Raw genomic sequence first — 20,917 nt, 5'->3', positions numbered from 1 at the left:
AAAGAGTAACAAAATATCTATTTTTAAAAATGCACAAAATATTCTGGGACTTATGTGAGATAAAGCAATAGCAACTGTTCTTACATTTTGGGATCTATAGTAAGTACCTGTAGTACTAACTCAAGTTGCATAGTAAGTGTCTAAGTATTGTATTTATAAGCTTCCTAGACTTTTCACTGCATGGTGTGTTAAGCTTTCAGACTTGGTATTTTGTTATGACAATATGTCTCTCTTGGTAGACAGGAAACTACATTCGTTTCTTTTTAACGGTTTCCTTTTCTCTCTCCCTAACTCATTTCCCATTGCCATCTCATGCATTCTTGTGCTTTCATCTCCCACCTCATAGCCATGCCAAAGTCAATGGCCGTGTTTATCTAATAATAAATAGGTGGGTACTTCAATCTTTCCTTTCCTTTAAAAAAAGATATACCTTAATTTGTTTGTTACTTCTTAATTGCCTTCAAGCAAAATATGTTCTTGCTGCACAGTACTGTGAAATAAGCAGGGAAGAGATTGTTGTTCAGGTATTTTCGTCTTCTAAACATACTAACTGGTGAAGTAGTTAATACATCTCTCCTGCATATTTATATGTTGTGAGTTCATCTCCCAGTTGGGATTCTCAAGCTTTGTCCATGCCTCAGTAAAGGCATAACTGGTGCTATTTGTAATTGGCTGCAGACAATAGACTTGGTTGAGGAGGCTCGTTTATCTACCCTTTGTCTGTGCATGGAAAGATGCATGCCTGCATGTGCATCCATTCACATACACACCCCAGTCTGCCTCCCAAGCGCAAGGGAATTTGAGGGTCAGGTCAATGAAATGTGGAATAGATATTTCTTTTCAAGAAAAATAGTAGCGTGTACAGACTCTGATTTCCCATTCAAAGACAAAGATAGAGAATCTGATACACTGAAACCAGTGCGGGCTAAGGCTGTTAATTCGGAGCCTGAGTTGGTGCTACAGGATCCAGCCTACCAAAGCCTGCATTGTTGTCGTCCTCATGCTTTTATAGATGGATTCTTGCAAACAGCTCCATAAAGGGATTCCTTTCAAAATATTTGAGTGCAGTAATCTGGACTTCTATTTAATCAGCTCAGAGGGCCATTTAAGCAAAGGTCCTTAGACCCTTGCAGTCTTTAGAAGGACTTCTGCATTTGTTGTTGCTACTGAATATAAGCAGAAAACCTGAGAAAATCCCTCAGTTGGATTTTTGTGAATACCTGCTCTAATAAGAGATTAATTTATATGTCATGTGTTCATGCTACTTCTTTAAATATCATCATATGTTCTAGGCCAGTTCATGAAAGTTCACCAGAGCTGGAAACCTGGTGTGTAGGAAGAAGTGTCAGGGGGTGGGAAGGGCAGGCAGGAGCCAAAGGGCATGGCCAGGGAGGGCCTTCACCCACCAGGAGTCAGGAATGAGAACCAGCATGTGAGGGTCAGGATCGGGTCCAGGGGCAGTAACAGGGGTCCCCTACAGTGTGGTGAGCTCCCAACAGGTCCGTGGTGATGAGGCAGGTCCTAAAGTCAGTCCACTTGTCAGGCTTAGAGTCGGGGTGGACAGGACTGGCTGCAGACGTGGCTGCGATGTAGCTCAGGTCTCTGCCAGTAACTGCACAGCACTGCGCACTCAACTTGCTTCTTGCATGCTGGGTACTTGAGACAAATGGGTCAATAACATCCTATAGAGCAAGAAACTCTAAGTGACAGATACCTGAGAAATAATTTAGAGGCAGTAAGTTTCAAGAAATGCATAAGCCGATTGCAAAAAACATTACCAGTGGTAAAAGATGCTTCATAATGGAGCCAATAAGTTGTTAATTAATCTGCTCTAGCAAATTGCAAATAAATGAAAGTAGTAGGGCACCAGCAAGGACCTGGGGCACATGCCTGATCTGAGTGCCACTGAAATTGCTTTGATGACTACAGCTAGATATACTAGAATACTTTTCTTTGTTGATACCCTATTTAATTATTTTGAGGACAGGTAATGGTCTCACTTAAAACCATTAGCTGCTATGCCTTCAAGGCTTGCTGTCTGCATTTTTAATCAGACATTTAGTTATTACCTTTTGTGTAATCTCTGATAATTTCCCACCAGTATGTGCTATCTGACTTTAAGTTACATCTGACTAGCTGTGAAGCCTATACAGGTAACTTGTCTTATAAGTACTAAATTTTCAGTGCCGTTTTTATATCCTGATACCTCTGTTGTCTGTTACATGAAATCATGCAATCTTATAATTGAGAAAAGAAAAGAAAAGCAACCTTAGGAATAAATGTGGAAGCTTGGGAAGAAATATTCTAAACAGACTAACTTTTTAAAAAATGGGCAAGGCTTTTTATCTAGCCTTGGATCTCCCGAGCACACAGTCTTGTGCTTAAACCTACTAAGTCAATAGAACTAAGCACTGACATACTGAAAACTAAGGTCATATTGAGGCTTTATCAGGTATATATTGCATGTGCCCTCATTTATAATCCCATCACCTCCTGGATCTGAATGGGAGTTATAAGATAAAGATTAGTCTTCCCAAATAAAATCCTGTAGAGTCACTGTGTTTCTGTCCAGTTTACACTGAGGTAAGTAAGTCAATATGTCCTTGATTTACACCAGTGTGAATGTAGATTTTCCATCATAAAAGTCACTTGGGAAGGTATCTCGCTAAAATCAGTGGAATTACACCTGTGCATGGATACTCTTGTTTCATGGGCCCTTGCCTTTGCAATGGACTCTGATGATTTATATTAGTTGGGGATCTGTCTCTGTAGATCTGAACTGAACTGAAAATTCATTCTCTCTTCTTTATACTTGAGTCTGGTACTGGTACATTTTAAGAGTTCTACACAGGTATGCAAAGTTTAGTCATTTTAGTGATTACTGTTGTTTAGTCTTTTTACTGAAATTTGAATGTTCTTATAGTATATATACTTGCTTACCCCTGAAAATAAAGTATATCGGACAACAAGCCTTAACTTTACTGGACAAGGCAAGTATAATATAGTCTAGAATACAAGATTTCAGATTACTGGACATTCAGGTTCATAGCCCAATCCATGATCAGGGATTTTGGTAATCGTTGTCACGGATGTATTTATCCAATGAGATTATTTTGGGCTTGACTGTTTTATTAAAATTTGATTTCTAAGACACCCTGTTCTGCTTTTTTGACAATTGTTATGATATTACTACTTCAGGATTGTTTATTCAAATTTCTGTACCTTTTCCTTCATTTGGAGGCACTAGAGTTTCCAACATGAATAAAGTGTAACTCCCAAACATTGGAAAAATACTTTTGCTTGTTTGACTTTGTCATTAATCACTTAGACTATGTTGCTCATTTTTTAATGATCAGATGGCTAAATCTAGATTTTTAGTTTCTTGAGCTGCAAAAATCCTAGTTAACATTTGCAGAATTTCATGTCTAAATGGTAATATGCCAGAATTTCACATCATGAAAAACAAAGACCTGAGATAGTACTGCAGCATATTAAAGTTAGCATTAGTTCAGAAATAGTCTAATAGATGCTTGAAAACATTCTGAGCGTAGTAATTTTTATAGCATAACTAAGCATTTAGTGACCTGATCACACAGATAAGGGCTTGCAAAAGAGAGGTTTTATTGTAAGAAGTCCTATTCAAAGAAACTATGGCAGTAAGCACAGTGCTCAGCAGAGTACATAGGATTTGACATTTAGGAAAGACAGGTTTTCAGTAAACAAATGATGTGATTCTGTCCCTCTTCATCTAGGAGCTTGAATCAGTGTGGGAATAGCAGCACAATTCACATCCAGAGTGCAAGCTCCATGTCCATGAAGTCACTGGTATTTGGAATTAAGCTACTGATTAAGAACAGTCTCTTCATAAATATCAGTTAATATGTATGAAAAGCAACACAGCTGGGAAAAAATGCATGTGTAAATTGATGACTTTCATATTATTCTGAAACCATTTGTGTATTAGAAGATAATATAACGTCTCTTTTCTCAGTAAAGATAAAATTAATGCTGGAAAGGCCTCAAAAGAATTGCAGCCATGACAATAGAGTATTACCATTTCTGTGTTAAAATTGTTGTATCTCAATTTTGGTAGTCTGAAAAGCACTAATAGGTTTAGTACGGGCCAGTTCTAAATTTAAGGAAAAATCTTTGTGAGGTGTAGAAAAGAGAGAGAATGAATGACACTAGCAAAGAAAGATATGATAGAATAAACTGAATCCCCAGCTATGGAATTTTTCCTTTAGTTTGTTCACAAACTTATAGCCAGAAGAATACTTGCAAATTCCTTGGCTTCCCAGTTGCATCTTTCAATTGGAAGAAGATGAAAATATATTTACAATATCCATCAGATACTTGTGAGGATACTTGAGCTGCCTTACTGACAGCATGGGGTAATATTAACCCTGTTTAGCACTGGTGTAAATAGTTCGCCCCCTTTCCATCTGTGCTGCAGTTCTGTGTTCCTTTATAGAAGCGCCCTGTGAATGTCATGATGGCATGCTCTTGGCATTGGAAGGCTTCTGCAGATGGAGTAGGAGAATGCTTTATTACTTGTGATGTAGCATGACATATTTGTCAATGACCTTCTTCTGTAATCCCTCTGTTCTCATCTCCCTTTTTCTTTCTGTTCCAATTACTATGAGCAGCCTCAAGAAAAAAATACCAAACCACCAAAATGAGTAAGTCCCCTGTGAAGTCATGAAATGTTTGCTCTTAAACAATGTCATTTCATGCTTCTACATCTTAAACTCTGACCATTTTCTCCAATGGGGAAAATGTCAAGTTTAAGTGTCAATACCACTCATTACTAACTAACCATTAGTATCTGAGTGAGAAGTAGTTACTGATGCATTCCAACTCAACTTGCAGTATGTGTTTGCAGAAAGTACCAGAATCATTAACTTTTCCACTTCTAAGGCATTTTCCATGAACAAGTTTGTTTATTTTTTCTAATTATACATCTTGAAAAAGAAAAAACCTATCATGTCACTACTGCTCAGTTTGCTGACATGCTACTATTTACCAACAGACTGGTGCACCAAGATGGAAGCCTGCCTGATATAACTATGATGAATTTAAGAGCCAGCAATGAAGAGGAAGAGGATAAAATGCTAGAAGAGGCTGGTGAGAAAAGAGTGGAAGAGCCAGATGGGGAGGGAGGGAAAGGGAGGGATGAAAAAGAAAAAGAAGATGAGGAAGACAAGGAGAAGGAAGATGATGATGAAGACAATGAATCAGAGGAAGAAGAAACTACAGGTAAGCTCTGAAGATCGCTAGTTTTGCCTTCCTTATCCTCATTTAACAGTGGCAACAGGCAGTTCATTCTTGATCATCCCTGCTCGCTTCATTTGCCACTTTTCCCTTCTAATTTTGCATGTCTTTGCCAAAGCCGCCTCCATTGAGCAAATGGCTGCTTGTCAATTATTCAACAGTCTGCAGTTTCTTCTAGGGAGAAATCATACTGTTATCTGTAAGGTGCTCAGAGAATGAAAACAAAACCAAACAAAACCCTCTTTCTTAGGAGGAATGTCTTCTAGGTGGTACAGGATGGGTTAGTAGGAGGTTACCCCAAATCCTAGGAACTCCTTCAGAGTGAATCTCTTTAAAATAAAGAAAATACACGTACATTTTTAATCTCTGACATTGTATGCTTTCAGGGCACTTCACTCCAGAAGTTCCAAATGGCTTTGCTTCATTATTCATGTGCACATTAGTGTCATATTTTTCACTTCTGAATGTGTATTTGATGCCAGATGAACATAAAAATGCCTGAGGGCAGATGTGGGTGAGGCCGATGTTGTCATCTTTGATATTCCTCGCATGAGCTCCTAACATGCATTATTTCCATAATTCAGTTAGGAACATAAGCCATGAATGAAAACCGGTGAGGAGCATTTAACACCCAAGGAAACCAAACTGTCTGGAAGTAGCCTTACCATGGACTTGGCTGCTTATGCCAACATGCATAGGATTGTGACACAGAAATACGGACAGGGTCATTGTCAAGGCAAAATGGCAATTCAGTCTGGCTTAGCTGCCCCTGGGCAGCTGAGCTGAACCTCTTTCCTGGCTGGGAAGTCCCCCCTCAAAGAGGCATTCATGGTGCATGGAAATCTCTCTTGGCCAGCCCTCTCACGGTCTCTGAGGAGAGTTTGTTGCACTCTGGCCATCCCTATGTGCCGGACGGGTTTGGGTGCCAAGGCCAGCTGTTGAAGGTTGCCCTGTGCAGTGAGAGACCCAGGCAGGGAAGCAGGGAGCTGCCACCTCCTCCCTGGGGCCTTTTCTCTGTACTGTTGCGAGTGGGGCTTGACAACAGCAACTGTGTGATGCATCTTTAGGCTGTATATGCATGCATTTATGCCAAAGGGTTACATTATTGTTAAATGGCCAAGAAGTTGGAGTTGCTAATATTATTTTAACACATTTGTGTATGCAGTTTTTGTTATGAAGTAATATGCAATTTTTCAATCAATGTACTCAGGCCTGTATTTTATCCTCTGTGATTATAGTGCCTTTTTCTCTATATTATCCTAGACGTGCAGACAGAGCCTTCTACAATACTTCCTTGTCCTGCCCCACTTAATTGGCACCATCTGGGTGTACCTTGCACAATACAAATTTAAACAAATACTGTGATAGAGTGAGGGAAAACATCTAATTCTATGAATACTTTCCTAAAATACACCCGTTACACTTATAAAAGCACTTATGTAGGAATGGAGTTCTATTGCTTAATCAATTTAAGCTCATGGAATTTACACCACTTAGTATTTTTATTAGGATTTTCTAAGTTGTGCTTGGGGAAAAGGGACAGAAGAAAAAAATCTAGAATTTGGAATTTGATGGTCAGTTTGATTGGACTTTGATTCAAAAGTCAGCTTTTTCACACAAAAGTGCATGTGTTTTTTTCACAACAAATATGCGCAGAATAATCATGTGGGTTTGCTTTTTTTACAAAATGACCAGATAAGTTGAAATAATTGCATATAGAAGGTGATCACTCCTTTGCATTTTTACAAGATTAGACAGTGATGTGTTTTGGTATCATTCTTAAATGTTTCCATTTCTGATGTTTCATATTTACTATCAGAATGTTCTCACAGCATATAAAGTCCTTCCTAGTCTCCAAAATACTTTGAAACTTCTAATACAGTATGAAGACTTCTTGCAAATATGTATGAGACTTTCTAGCCAGCCCACAAGCAGAGACTGCACTTAGCACTGTTCAGCATGTGTATTATCCTATATACTCATAGGTAACAGACTTTTCCTGTTGCCACATTCTTACACCTTGGGTTATTTTTTTGGAAGGATGACTTTTATAGCAAAATATCATCTGTGAAAGGATACGTTCACCCAGCTTCAGTCACCAAATTAGTGATCTTAATTTGCTAGAGCTCCCTTTCCAACTGAGAGAAATAGGCTTTTCTGGACTGCAATTTGTCTTAACTATTTTAGATGTCTATCTTGGGATGGCATAAATTGCACCCTAGGGGTATGCCTTGGTCGCAAGGCAATACAGATGATGCTGACAAATTTAGACATCTATAGTATAGCCATCTGAAGCTATGTGATAAGAATCCCACTTGTAGCATGCATGGATCTCTTCCAAACTGTCTGAAAAGCTTTCTAAACAGTATTTTGTGCTTTCTGAAAACAGGCTGGGTCCATGTCTTCCAAATGTCAAACTGTGGGCTGGTGAGCCTGAGGTCTAGGCCTAAGTTCAGATCCAAAGACACTGGAGGAAAATGGAGCCCAAAAAGGCCTCTGTTAGAGAGGAATAAAAGCAGAATTGGCAAGGCAAGCTGCCACCAACACTTCTGAAGTGGGGAAGCTTTTTGCTGGATGTGAGACAGAAGGGAGACCACCACAGCTGATTAGGCCTCAACCCCATTTTGTCTTAGTTAACCACTGAACCATGGATTTAACCTCCTTCATGCCTTAATTTAAGGCTAAAAGAGCAGAAGTAGGAAGCTTGTTGTTGCCTGTTGAAGCATCCCTTTTTACAGAAACTTACTGTTTTTCTCCTCCCAATGCTTGGCCATCTCTGCAGACTTAAAGAACAAGTGGCATCTGGTGATCGACCGCCTTACAGTGCTGTTTTTGAAATTCCTGGAGTATTTTCATAAGATGCAAGTCTTTGTGTGGTGGCTTTTGGAGCTGCACATCATCAAAATTGTTTCCTCTTACATCATCTGGGTCACAGTGAAAGAGGCAAGTAAACACCCACTGTCAAAATCTTGCCTGTGATGGAGGTTTGTCAGCATCAGTGGTCCAAGCATAGGGAGAGACCTGCTTCTTCATCTTAGACCTTACTGAAGTTGTGGGATCCAACGGGGCTTGTCAGCAGCTGGGGACCTGCCCTGACTTCTTCCTCCCACAGTGATATTCTTCCTCCCCAGATGTTCTCAGCCCTCCCTCTCTATCCAGATATTAAGGTTTTGTTAGATTAATTCTTTTGACTCAGAGATGTAATCCTTTCCATCCTTCCCCCTCCAGCCAGCAGTCATTTCACAGCACAGTGGCATTTCACATCACTAAATCTGTTTGAGTCGTTCTCCTTTTTGCACCCCATATCCATGTAGTTGTTATCTCACTCTTTCCTGCCTCCTTCAGCCATGCAGGGTCAGATATTTGTATGTCTGGGTTCTGAATCAGGTCAGTGAAATATCCAGATTTAGAAATTAACAAGCAGACAAACTTCTGGGGGAAGAAAAAACCATTTCTCTCCCAGCCCCCTTTTCCCAAAGGAAAAATGTTCTGTTCTAGGTTTTTTTCAATCTGATTACTTCACTGATCTCCTTTAGAATAGCTACACAAGCGATGTGTGGGCATCATCCAGGGATGGAGGGTGTAGAAAAGAGTTGGGAAGGATCATCTAAGAGAATTACTTTAACTGGATCTGATGCTGAAGAAACAGGAACATGGAAATACACCTTAAGAAAATGGAACAACATATGTAGCTGTGCCTTTGTGCAACCAGTGTAAGTTCTCCTTCCAGCATAGCCATTTCTTGAACTGAGTAAGACCAGATTCACTAAATAGCAAAATCAAAGTCCTTTTTCTCATATCTCTGGGAAAAAAGGTCAAAAGGATGAAGGCAAGTTCCATAGACACACAAATCCATGCCATCTCTTCCTTGTTTCATGTGTACTCCTGGTCCCTTGTTTTTCACATGCTATTGTTTGTAGGGTGGGTATGTAGTTTTGTGGATCTAATAGGATTAATATTATTTAGGAGATAATGTTCTTCCTAAACTGACTATTAAGTTTTCCCTTCTTCACTGACCACTTTGTGTCTATTGTTGTATTGTTGTAAATGTTTTTTTCAGCATTTTTCTCACAGTTTCTCTATGTCCCTTTGTTTTGAGTGATTTATTTTGAATGATTATGGAAGAGGTCAGACTTTCTCAGTTCTCTTGCTAGTCCATGTAATTTCTCTCCATCCTGTTTTTGTGTTTTCAGGTGTCTCTGTTTAACTTTGTGTTTTTAATTACCTGGGCTCTTGCTTTGCCATATGCTCAGTTTCGTCCATTGGCATCCAGTATCTGCACTGTTTGGACATGTGTGATTATTGTCTGCAAAATGTTGTACCAGCTCACGTCTATTGATCCCAGCACTTTTTCCAGTAACTGTACATTGGTGAGTACAAGTACATACTAAAAAGGGTTTGACTGCTGCCTTCTTCAATAAAGAGGAACAAAGGAAGCGTATCAAGTACTGAAAACTACAATACACCTGATGTATTTTTGCTGATTATCATTGCCACCCCAAGCAGCTTCAAAGAGATTTTTTATAAACCATTGCATTTTCTTTTTAGCCTGGAGAGAATGAAACTGCAGTCAATTTAGAAGAACTGAAAACTTCAGTCCTCTACAGTGGGCCAGTTGATCCTGCAGAGTGGGTTGGATTGAGGAAATCTTATCCTCTGCTTGTGTACTTAAGGGTAACTTCTTTAATTATCTGTATTGAGATATTTTCTTACTTGTGATGAAATTAGCAATGCCTTTGAAATATATCATCAGCCACACAAAATATTTGATGCAAGCTGTTGATAATAGGGAAGTATGGAGGGGAAGAGAAAGCAGAATGCTGTATCTATTATGCAGGGCATTTCCAGCCATGTTTCGGGAGGTCCCATGTATCAATTGAGATAAGCTGCATGTAGAAGTATGGCTTTCTGACTCTACATCTGTTAAAAGTACTCTAAGGATGTTCTATTTAAGAGCTGTAAGTAATAAATAGGTAAAGAGCTTTCAGATACCAAAGGACTGAAGAGTCTAACTGGAATAATTGCCTTGAATGATAATATCTGCTATAAGCAGGGGTTTTTTTAAGTGCTTATTCCTTAGCCACAATTTAGAAAATGTAATGAGGTAAGCAAATAATTCATTCGGACACTAGTAAACTGATGTATTTTTTTCTTCTTCTTCTTTTTGCTTAATGACCATGAGCAATATTTTATCATTCCTGTTTTGATTTAAAAATCCTATTTAAAATAAAAGCATGTCAACTCCCAGAGGAAATCTTGCATGACTCCTCTTGGTTTAAAGAATCTCTGAAGTCCTGTATTCATTGTTTAAGGTAATCAGAAACTCGTTAGCTGAACAACAGCAAGTTTTGATCTAACTGTAGGTTTATTCCTCGTTTCTTTCCTGACAACTTGCCTCCATGCGCTTTGTTTGTGGAGGGCAGACCTGCCAAGCTTTTTTTGCCAATACAGTCAAAATACTTTATTAAACCCTGGTCATGCCACGCACCTCCCACAGTTAAGAATATACATGGGGAAGAGCAATTGCTGACACAAGAGTTCTTCATGGAGGGTGAAGTTGCCTAGTGGTGTCTGGCTTGATGCTAGCAGCTTTGCAGTTGTAAATAGATAATATTTTGGCATTAGAAATTATTCTAGATTCATTTTCATTGACTTAATAGCAATGAAGATGTCCCCTCTATCTAGAAGAATTAATCCTGTGCTAGACCTGAAGTCCCCAAGCTTCAAGTTTCTTTAAAGTCCCTTTAAAGATAGGCATTCAAAATGTCTGCACTGTTGAAGTGAAGAAAATATCCATGATGGATTGTGTAAATCCCTCCCCAGCATGACTGGGAAGCCCAGGGACAACAAACAAAAATAACTTGTCAGAAAAGACCAGAAGCACCTGTCTCAGGACTTTCTTGTCCCAAATATTTCTCAGTGAAGAGAGATCTAGAGTTGGCACTTCAGCTTCAGCTGTGGCTTTCTTGAGGAAAATTCTCTGGGCTGGTCTTTTTAACCAACTTTTGACGTTGGTTATCACCTCTCTTCCATGGAGCACAGGGCAGGTCTCCCTAGAGAAAAAGCTCATCACAGAATCAAAAACTCATCAAGACTGCGTCCTAGTCGACCTGGTGCTGGGACAGAAAGAGCTCTGCCTGAGTCAAGACTGATAGTTAAACTAATCATTGTTAATTTAAAAAGATATCCAGGATATATTTGCATTGTCCAAGGTGCTTGCAGTTTTAAGGAGTTAGTGCTTGCAGCGAGTCCCTGCAACTGATACTTGAAAGCTTTGTGAACGCTTGTAGCCTGGCATCCCCACAAAGCAAAGCATGATATCTTCAGAGAAGCCATGAAACTTAAGAGAGGGCACATGGATGTGTTAATGAATTTTCACTTCCCTTCCTTTCCACAGCTTGTTTTCTTTGTAGTATTTTTTAATGAATGTCTTCAAACATATCTTCTGAATGTCAGTACATTTCATCAAAATCTCACAAGTGGTAGGAACTGCACTTTGTTTCAATGTTAGGAGATGTAAGTAAGTCCCAGTGCATCTTGGAATACAGAAGCTTTGAGTGGTAACATCCATTTGAGTGTTCATTGGTTTATGCTTATCAGAAAGTTTTATAGCTTCTTGTGGTTTTGATTTGTATTGGTGTTCTGGTTGTATGTCCCATAGAACAACTTACTGATGCTGGCTATTCTGGCCTTTGAAGTTACAATTTACCGTCATCAAGAGTACTACAGATGTCGAAATAATCTTACTACACCTGTGACTAAAACCATTTTCCATGATATTACAAGAGCACATCTGGATGATGGACTGGTAAACTGTGTCAAGTATTTCATAAACTACTTCTTCTACAAGTTTGGTTTGGAGGTAAATCATAATATACTAATTTTATTTAGACTATCATTCCAAACCTTTTGGTTGTGTGGTTTTTGGATACTAGCTTGAGCTATGTTTGACAGCTGGATGTTTCATAGTCATCACCCACATCAGACCTTGCCACAGTTACCATCTCTCTGCTAGTAGTGGTTTTCCTCTTGGTTTTCTTTTCATGCCTTATTATTTGTTTTCTTTTACTACTGTTTTCCATTGACCAGATCTGCTAGTTTTTAACTCAACAGAAGTGGTAACAGGCAAGTCCAGGGACAGAATTGAGGAATGCCCTCCCATGCACATCTGTGCATGCACACAAACCTGCGTGCACACACACATACATACGTGCGCATGCGCATACACACACAAAGTGAACCAAATACTACAGGAGCAGAAGAAGGAAGCTGGGGCTAGCATGCCACTGTCTCTGTTTAATCATTTCTAAACTTTTCTTGCCTCCGGCTGCACAAGGGCATCCTTCCTTTTACGCTTGTTGCTATAACTGCTAACAATCTGCAGGAGCAAGAGCTCCAGGGGAGCTTCTTGCTGCTTTGTGCCACTGGTGTAAGACAAAATTCTTCCTCCAAAGAACTTTTCAGTAGACAAGCAACACAGAGAATAAGGAGAGAGGCAAATACAAACAAGTGAAGGGATTTTTCTGAAGATCTGTGACATACCTTAAATCTCTGGTAGGTGTCTTATTAAGTAGAAGGTCAGCTTGTCTGTTGTGTCAGCAGCAGTGGCACTAATGAAAAGTAGAGGGGGTTTAGGCTCAAAAAATGCATGCAGCTATTGCTGAATGAGTGCCGCAAAAAAACCCTCAAACTTGCTTTGTCTGTGTTCTCACCTCCTCTGTATGTTCATAGGCACATGAAGTGTGCTTTCAAAAATGTAGAAATAGTGATTTTTTCACAAATTTCAGAGGTTATCTTCAGAAAGCATGTGTTGAACTCCTAGGCTAATACACCCCAAATCTAATCATAATGATGTTCTTTACCTATGTGTGCAGTCAGAAATAAACACCACCACTCCTTGTTACTGATAAACAGTAAACTGCTCACAGCCAATCTGAGGATTAGGAATGAATCAAAATTAAAATTAATCAGCAAGTTATTTTCTGCAGGAAATAAATTTAATCTCATCCTAGTCTGTTGGAGGAGAGAGAAGAGCAAAACAGTGAAGTCCGTTGGATAAGTTATTCACTATGAATTATGCACTAAGTTTGAAAACATGCTTCATGGCACTGAGTGAAGGAACTACTTTAAGTGGAACCATAGAACAGAAATGCTCTGGGATAAAGAGCTTTAAGAAAAATGGAGAACTAAAGCTGCCTTACAGCAGTTGACTCGGTTTGTCTATAGCCAATAGAAGTTACATTGTCTAAATCCTTTTTCTTTTCATCTGGTTCCCACATGAGGATACGCTTTAGTTGTTATTCTTAATGGTTCCTTTTTCACATCTGTAAGTGCTATCAAAATATATGGCAGTGTAATATATACTTTGCTTGGCAACAATTAAACATTTCACATATAGGCTACTGTAACAATGCTCTCTCCATTTTGTATCTTTAGGTATCACATAATGGAAACTTGCTTTACTGCTGTATTCAGACAGTCAACACTGATAGAAAAGCATCTAAAATTTGGGGTGTTGAGGTGGGGTCGGGGAATTTGCTAATGGAGCAATATGAACTGTTTTAGTATGTTGACTTGCAAAGAGCTGGTTTGCATTCAGCCCCTGCATGTGTCTGTCATTATCCAGAATAGTTTATCAATACTGACTGATCAATAGCAATAGTATATTAACTATTGCTTATTTTTCTTTGTCACTTCTCCAGACCTGTTTTCTTCTGTCGATTAACGTAATTGGTCAACGAATGGATTTCTATGCCATGATTCATGCCTTCTGGTTGATTGCTGTATTGTATCGACGTAGAAGAAAAGCTATTGCAGAGGTCTGGCCAAAGTATTGCTGTTTTCTGGCATGCATCATTATGTTCCAGTACTTCCTTTGTATTGGCATTCCACCTGCTCCTTGTAAAGGTAAGGACACTTTCCTTTTATGGATAATTATTGCTGCTTGCTTTTACAGAAAAGTGCTGGAAAACTGATAAATATTCAGAAGAGAAGGGTCAAGTAATTGTTATAAACTACTGATTGCATTTTTGCGTGCTTCCCTCATATAGACTATCCATGGAGAAGTGGTAATGCCAACTTCAACTCCAACATCATAAAGTGGTTATATTTTCCAGACTTCATTGTGAAACCAAATCCTGTCTTCCTTGTCTGTAAGTATTTTAGCACATAGTTGTGAAGTGTTTATGTGTGTTTTGCTTAATACATCTGTACGATGTAAATTGAAGCCAGCCTTTTATTTACTCTAGAGGAGCAAGCTAACATATTCTGTGGGATGTTGAATACTAAGTGTGGTTGTCTGTAAAATAAAAAATATCAAGGAATTAGTAAGTTCTGCATCTGTTTTTAAATTCAGTATCCCATTTTTAATGAAGCAGGATCAGAAAATGTGATTTTTTTTCCCTTTTCTAATTTCTTTCACAGTAAAAAAACATAGAAGCTGATGACAGGTAAAAATTTAAATGCAATAATAAATGTCAGACTGATGTCAAATGCATTGAAAATAACACAGTCTTATAGATTCAGAGTGTGGGAAACACCCAGGTAACTACATTATAGCATGTCACCACCACTCCCTACACCTCAGTTAATGGCTGGATTTTTCGTTCAACCACTTTATCCTCCTAGATGATTTCATGTTGCTGCTGTGTGCATCCTTACAAAGGCAAACTTTTGAAGATGAGAATAAAGCTGCAGTACGAATCATGGCTGGAGACAATGTGGAAATTTGCATGAATCTTGAGGCATCATCATTTAGCCAGCATAATCCGGTTCCTGACTTCATTCACTGCCGGTAAAGCTGAATCTTAAAAACTTGGAAAAGTTCTCTAGCGTGAAAGCAACTCTCACAGCTTCCAATTTTACTGCTGTTATTTGTATATGTTCCTATCTCATAACATACCTTTTACTGCTGTATGAGACAGAAGATAGATAGTTTCTGGGTAATTAGCTTCTGCCTTAGGAAAGGGCAGATGGAAACAATCTAGAGAGTGTTTCTAACACTGGCTGCTCCAAGTGCTGCCATCTAAGCGGTGCTGCCATTCTAAGTGGTGCCATTCCCAAAGGGATGTTCAGTGAAAAATTTACCTGAAAGTGCATGTTCCCTCCATGAATGTCTTGTGGGGCAGCTTCTGTTGTGGACTTCATCACTCCCTTGGCTTCCTCCAGAACACACACATGTGAGCAAGAACCCACTGTGGTCTGAACTTGCCCATCTAGATGTTTAATCCCACAAAAGTGGTCAGTCATGTCCTGCTGGGTTGTTGTCCAAGTAAAATCAAAATAATACTCTATGAGAATGTCCTTTCTGCTATTCCATCTAGAGCTAAGAAACTTGAAAGTGTCTTGGAAGGGCAACTGGCTTGTCTCAACATTACACACAAGGTTGTTTAAGAAGTTCAGTAACATAAAAGGGGGGCAGAGCCTGAGACAATCTGCTCCAGCAGGTCTTTGAACAATAAAGCCATTTCTATGTGATCATATTTCAGCAGAGACAAATTAGTTTAACCCTTCTGACTTCTTCTGTGCATAATCTTAGTTTAAGGTCTCTGCGAAGGTTTGCTGCAGTTTTATGAGAGTTACCAGGAAGAGGAAGATTCATTAGCTAATGTGTTTTGCTAAGCTAAATGTTTGTCTTGAAAGCTAATGCACGATACCAACACAAGTCTGAGTGTGAAAGGAATAACAAAATGGCCAGCAAAATCTTTTTTTTTTCAAATTTTGCTGATAAACTTTTATTTTTTTTACCAGAGAAGTGTTGTCACCAAAATCCCTTCTTAAGATCTTATGCTGATCCTTCTGTTTCTGTTAGAAATGGTGGCCAAGTGTGTCTTGAAATCGCTTTAAAGAGGAGACCACTGAAATACAGTTCAGTTGACTCACTTGCCCAGAGATTTATAGTCCATTCTGGCTGCAGGGTGCAATATTCCAAACTACACAGCAGGCAGGGTGCCCCAGATCCACTAATCTAAACAGAAGGTAAGAAGTCATAACCCTTCTTCAAAATACTCCATCAGGTGGGGATGCTTTCCAAGAGACATCTGCCAAATAGGGCTTAGCTGAGAGGAATAAGTAGGGGGAGTGGTTGAGTTTTTCTTGTTGCCGCTGCCGTAGTATCCATGTTAGCAAAAAACTAATACAGCAGTTGCACCAGGCACTCTGAAGTACTTGCTCACTGGGAAAGATCATCACTGGTGATGTGGCTGCTGGCAGAAAGAAGAGATCTTATTTTCTCACCTTAGCCCAGAAAAAAATCATTGTGAAAAAACTCATTAGTGATGAGGCTATATTTGACGGCTATCTTCAGGAGAGAAAAAGAAGCAAGAAAATCTCTGCTTTCTAAGCAATCTCTTTCGGCATCTTTTCAAAGTTCCTTGGAATCTGATAGGTATTTCTGGTTGTCTGTAGAAGATATACCCAAATGGCCCAGCATGAAAAGCTTGAAGCATAAAGGATGTCCTTTGAAGATTTTGGATGGGAATCAGAGTCAGGTTTATAATGGAAAGCAAAGTGCAAGCTGAACTGGCCTGCTGCCTCTCCATAATCCTTTGGGTTAAGTTCTGTCTTTTGATTCATATGCACAGTATGCATCAGCTTGAAGTCACTGGTGGCCTCATGTGCATTCAAACACAGTACTTGGCAGGTATGAGAAAATAAATCAGCGTATAGATGATTAACAATATGCAGCCATTTGACTGGGAGTTTACAACTTGCGTTTAGGCATTAGCAATATTCTTAGTGGAGGATATGAAAAAACAGAAAATCAGTTCCATTAGTAATGGTCAACTGAACAAATAAGCTGTGATAATTTTATACTTGTTCCAGCCAAATACAGAAATCTGTGTGACTGTTTCGAGTGATAGTTTTATGCTGTGTGAATGAGAAAGGGAATGAAAAGAACAAGGCAGAGAAGGAAACAGAGCAGAGACATTTTTGTTTGAAAATTCCATCAAATGAATAGAAAATCCATTCATTTCAGGAACAGAAGAAATGCCTGTTTATGGTGTCTTTTCTTGTAGATCCTGGGGCAGGTAATCTGTAACTCTTTCCTTTGTTTGAAGTGACAGCTTCCTGAAATTGTAATGAGAACATACTTGCAGAGTGTGTAGATAGGTATAAACACACCTGCCTTTAATGTGAACTGCTTAGCAGATCTTGTCTTCTTGATGGGATCTTTCTTCAAGCCTTCAAGTGTCCCCCTCAATGCTTTCATTGCAATGCAGATTTTCCCGGGCTTTAAATCATGTTATTTTTGAGACACTGCACTGCCCACATGAAATCTTAAATGCCTAATTTGCTTCAAAGAAGACCAGAGAATGGCTGGATAGTCTCTTAAGGTGACTTCCAATCTTTTATGGGGGATTATAAATCTTTAAAGAGGAGGACTCTCAAGCTCTGGAGAATCTACAGAAGGTGTATCTCAGAAGAAAATATATGTATCTGGCATCCATTCAAGACAATCTGGAACTGAAAGGCCTTTGTCTATAAATAGTTTTTGCACATTGCATCAAAAGTTGTGGAATAGTCTAAATATTTCTTCACATGGACAGAAACCTGGTTCAAGGCTTAGCCAAGCAGGTGAAATGAAAAATGGCATTTATCCAAAAGTCAGTCAGAAAGAACCAAACAAATAAATGAAGACAACTTGGTTATGAATAAATTACGAAGTATCAAAGTAATCATTGCTTAGCGTTCATGTGTTTTCTGAGAAGCCCAATGTGTATTCAATGCCATATAAAACAATTGGCAGCTGTGGACTCAAGCACTCTTCTGATGCATCTTCTCCCTTGATAAGATGCTGTGCAGTCACTGTTCCAGTAGGCTAAAAAGCTTTTTATTACAATATAAACAGTGGCAGAAAAAGAACATGTCTCCAAATGCTTAATTTTCCCAGAGAAATACATGAAATCAGCAACGATAAATGCAGTCTAAGGAAGAGATTTGCTGAGATTATCTTGTCTTTCCACCCTCAGATTTCTCAGGGGATATGTGTTTGACCCCAAGGGAGAGCACAACTGAAGGGTTTAAAACAAAAATAAAGCTTAAGAATAGAAGTAGGAGCTTTCATACAGGATTTAAAGTGACCTCTCTGAGTATAATCCTTTCCCACAGTCAGTTTCTAATGCTGAAAAATTCTTATTTCAGTTCCCAAGCAGCTTTCAGATGTTCTTCTAGATTTTGATAGGGAAATAATTTGGTATCCTAATTAATTACGTCTTAAGAGCAGAAATATTATTAACAGCGAATCACTGAACTGTTCCCTTTAAAATCTGCACCCGGTTATGCAACGGTGGTGACTCACATGCAAAGCAAGTCAGATGGCTGATAAGGGAAGGAAATGGAGAGAGACAACAACAGCTCCGCCAATGTGAAGAGGCACTGAGTTATCAGTCAGCATGGCAGCATAATAATCGCTTATCAATGTGTCAACGGAAAGTGTGCTTTTTCCCTAAGTTTCAAAGTGCTGACTGAGGACAAACACCTTCCATGACAGGGATTATTGGCCACAGCATCAGGGCCTCTCGGTGTCAGCACGCAGAGAAGTCGCGCCACTAGACTGTCCACAGCCAAACTCATCACTGAGCCCGCTGGGAACACAGCTACACCTAGAGAAGTCTTTTTGCAACCAGCTTGATTGTACTGCAGTTAAAAATTAATAGACATAAATCCCTCTGGAAATAAAATATTGAAGCGATCATGGTAAGACAAATAAAGCTTTAGTACATAAAGCAGATCATTTGACATGGACAGACATCAAAGGTTACAATAGTTTTGATGGATAGGTCGAATGAACTTTGTATTTTGTTCTTCCTGTTTTTGAATAAAGTGGTACAGTAAATTTTTCTAAAATGTCATCCAGAATATCATTGGGACCTGCTGATGACACAGTTGGCCTATCAGTGTGAGGTTTTTTTTCTTTTTCATCTATCTTTCAGGTTACTTCTATATAAGTTTTGCATTTGTTGGTTATCAGACTAACAATACTGAGCTGTAGTTTGATGCTCTTGGTAAACTAGTGGCTAATCTTCTTTGGAAGTCTGGCTGTACTCCTTGCCTCCAGCTACACTCCCACTATTTCTGCCAACTGGCCATTGCACTTGTCACGCCCAGCAATAAGTTGGTTCATTAGCTGAATGGGCAGAAAATTTTCCCTTCCTTCTGTCGTCCCCCTAAAATAAGACTTTTGCAAATTTACTTCTTTAAACCAGTTCAAAGAGCCAGAGCCAAAGAAGGGGCAGGAGCACACAGCTGAGGGGATGAAAGGGAGTGGGAGTGTCCCCTTGGGAAGCAGCTGACTCAGATTTTGTAGTGTATTGTGAAATACACTACATCCCAAGAGTGGCCTCTCCTCTCTGTGATTGGATGTGGATATAACAACCACTTAGAAGATGAGATTTGAAAGGTTTACATAGCATTAAACTAAGGATCTGTGTGCTACAGTGAAAGCATAAAATTATGTTATATGCTATCGAAGACTAAGCATTTTCTTCTGTCTATGGAGAAGTTTTCCAAAAGAGGATAAGCACCCTAACTCTCTGTGTTTATGCAGGGTCTTCTTAGCTGCTAAGGTGGCTTTTTTGTTTCAGTCCCCCACGGCTGCATTATAAACTCCAGAGCAAGGAACTGAAACTCCTCACATCCTAACTTTTTGTTTTTCCACATGGAATTTGGCCAGTCTTTGAAGACTTTCACCTGAGAATATTTTCTTTGAATTTTTGTGATTTGTATTATATTCTTCAGTTTGCTCATTTTTTCTCTACTGGTTAAATGGAAAGAAGAGAGTTTCCTCATCTTACAGGAACAGTAGAGACCTAACATTGTCACTACAGAAGGCAAATTCTGTGACTCAGCTCTGTCTGCAGCTGGACCCCAATATGAAGTCAAGATATTTGCTTATGTATACTCAGATTTTTTAACAGCATTTTCTCATGAGGTTTCCACTCACTTGCCTCCTCTTGTGATTGGAGAGGCAGTATGCTGAGAACTCCCCAAGACATACCTTTATTCCTTCTCTTACAGCATTTGACCTTCCTATATTATTCTAAATAACTAATGAAAATTAGGGAGATCCTTGGAAGATGATTTCATACTGTAATAGGCAAATAGATGAGTTTTTGCATATTACAGCTGCGAGAAGTATGTTTGCTGGAATATTTTCATGTACCTGAGACTACTTGTGTAGTTCTGTCCATTGTGTTCAGTGTGGCACTGTCCTTGGGCCAGCATAGAGGTACATGAGATGGTCAATTATATTTATTAGGTCAGGTGTGCCCTGAATGACTTGTTCAAACACCATTTTGTAGGACATCAGCTTCAAAGTGAAGTCCTTGGGAATCATTTTCATATATGGGCTTGCTTGTAATTGTATATTTTTGAAAATCAGAAAGATTTACGTCTCCAAGAACCAACTGCATCATTTGTTGCTTGACACAGTTGTCTTGCCATCACTTTTCTTTTCACCTTGTTTTGCTGTTTTTTGGTTTAGGGATGTCCAGTGCTATTATATTTACTGTATATTTTGAAAATGAGAAGAGCAGTTGTATTTAATATTTTAGATGACTGCAGAGAATGTAATAAATGGTTAACATTATAGTGAGAAAATAGCTAAATTATTGTCTTCCTTTTCATATTCTCTCTAATTTCTGGA

General features: G+C 39.0%; 1 protein-coding gene across 1 annotated transcript in view; it reads left to right on the top strand.

Annotated features, from left to right (window-relative positions):
• PIEZO2 (piezo type mechanosensitive ion channel component 2) overlaps window positions 1–20,917 on the top strand; it is a 318,339-nt gene that overhangs the window by 235,222 nt on the left and 62,200 nt on the right. Inside the window, exons 18-25 of the mRNA XM_067290714.1 lie at window positions 5,030–5,256; window positions 8,054–8,214; window positions 9,465–9,641; window positions 9,820–9,945; window positions 11,933–12,133; window positions 13,974–14,178; window positions 14,322–14,423; window positions 14,899–15,064. Of these exons, the coding sequence (XP_067146815.1) occupies window positions 5,030–5,256; window positions 8,054–8,214; window positions 9,465–9,641; window positions 9,820–9,945; window positions 11,933–12,133; window positions 13,974–14,178; window positions 14,322–14,423; window positions 14,899–15,064 (1,365 nt within the window). The remainder of the gene's footprint in view (window positions 1–5,029; window positions 5,257–8,053; window positions 8,215–9,464; window positions 9,642–9,819; window positions 9,946–11,932; window positions 12,134–13,973; window positions 14,179–14,321; window positions 14,424–14,898; window positions 15,065–20,917) is intronic.

The sequence above is a fragment of the Apteryx mantelli genome, chromosome 2, assembly GCF_036417845.1.
Source record: "Apteryx mantelli isolate bAptMan1 chromosome 2, bAptMan1.hap1, whole genome shotgun sequence".
Lineage (NCBI taxonomy): Eukaryota > Metazoa > Chordata > Aves > Apterygiformes > Apterygidae > Apteryx > Apteryx mantelli.
The sequence above is the reverse complement of the archived record's forward strand: the minus strand, read 5'-3'. Positions and strand labels throughout refer to the sequence as shown.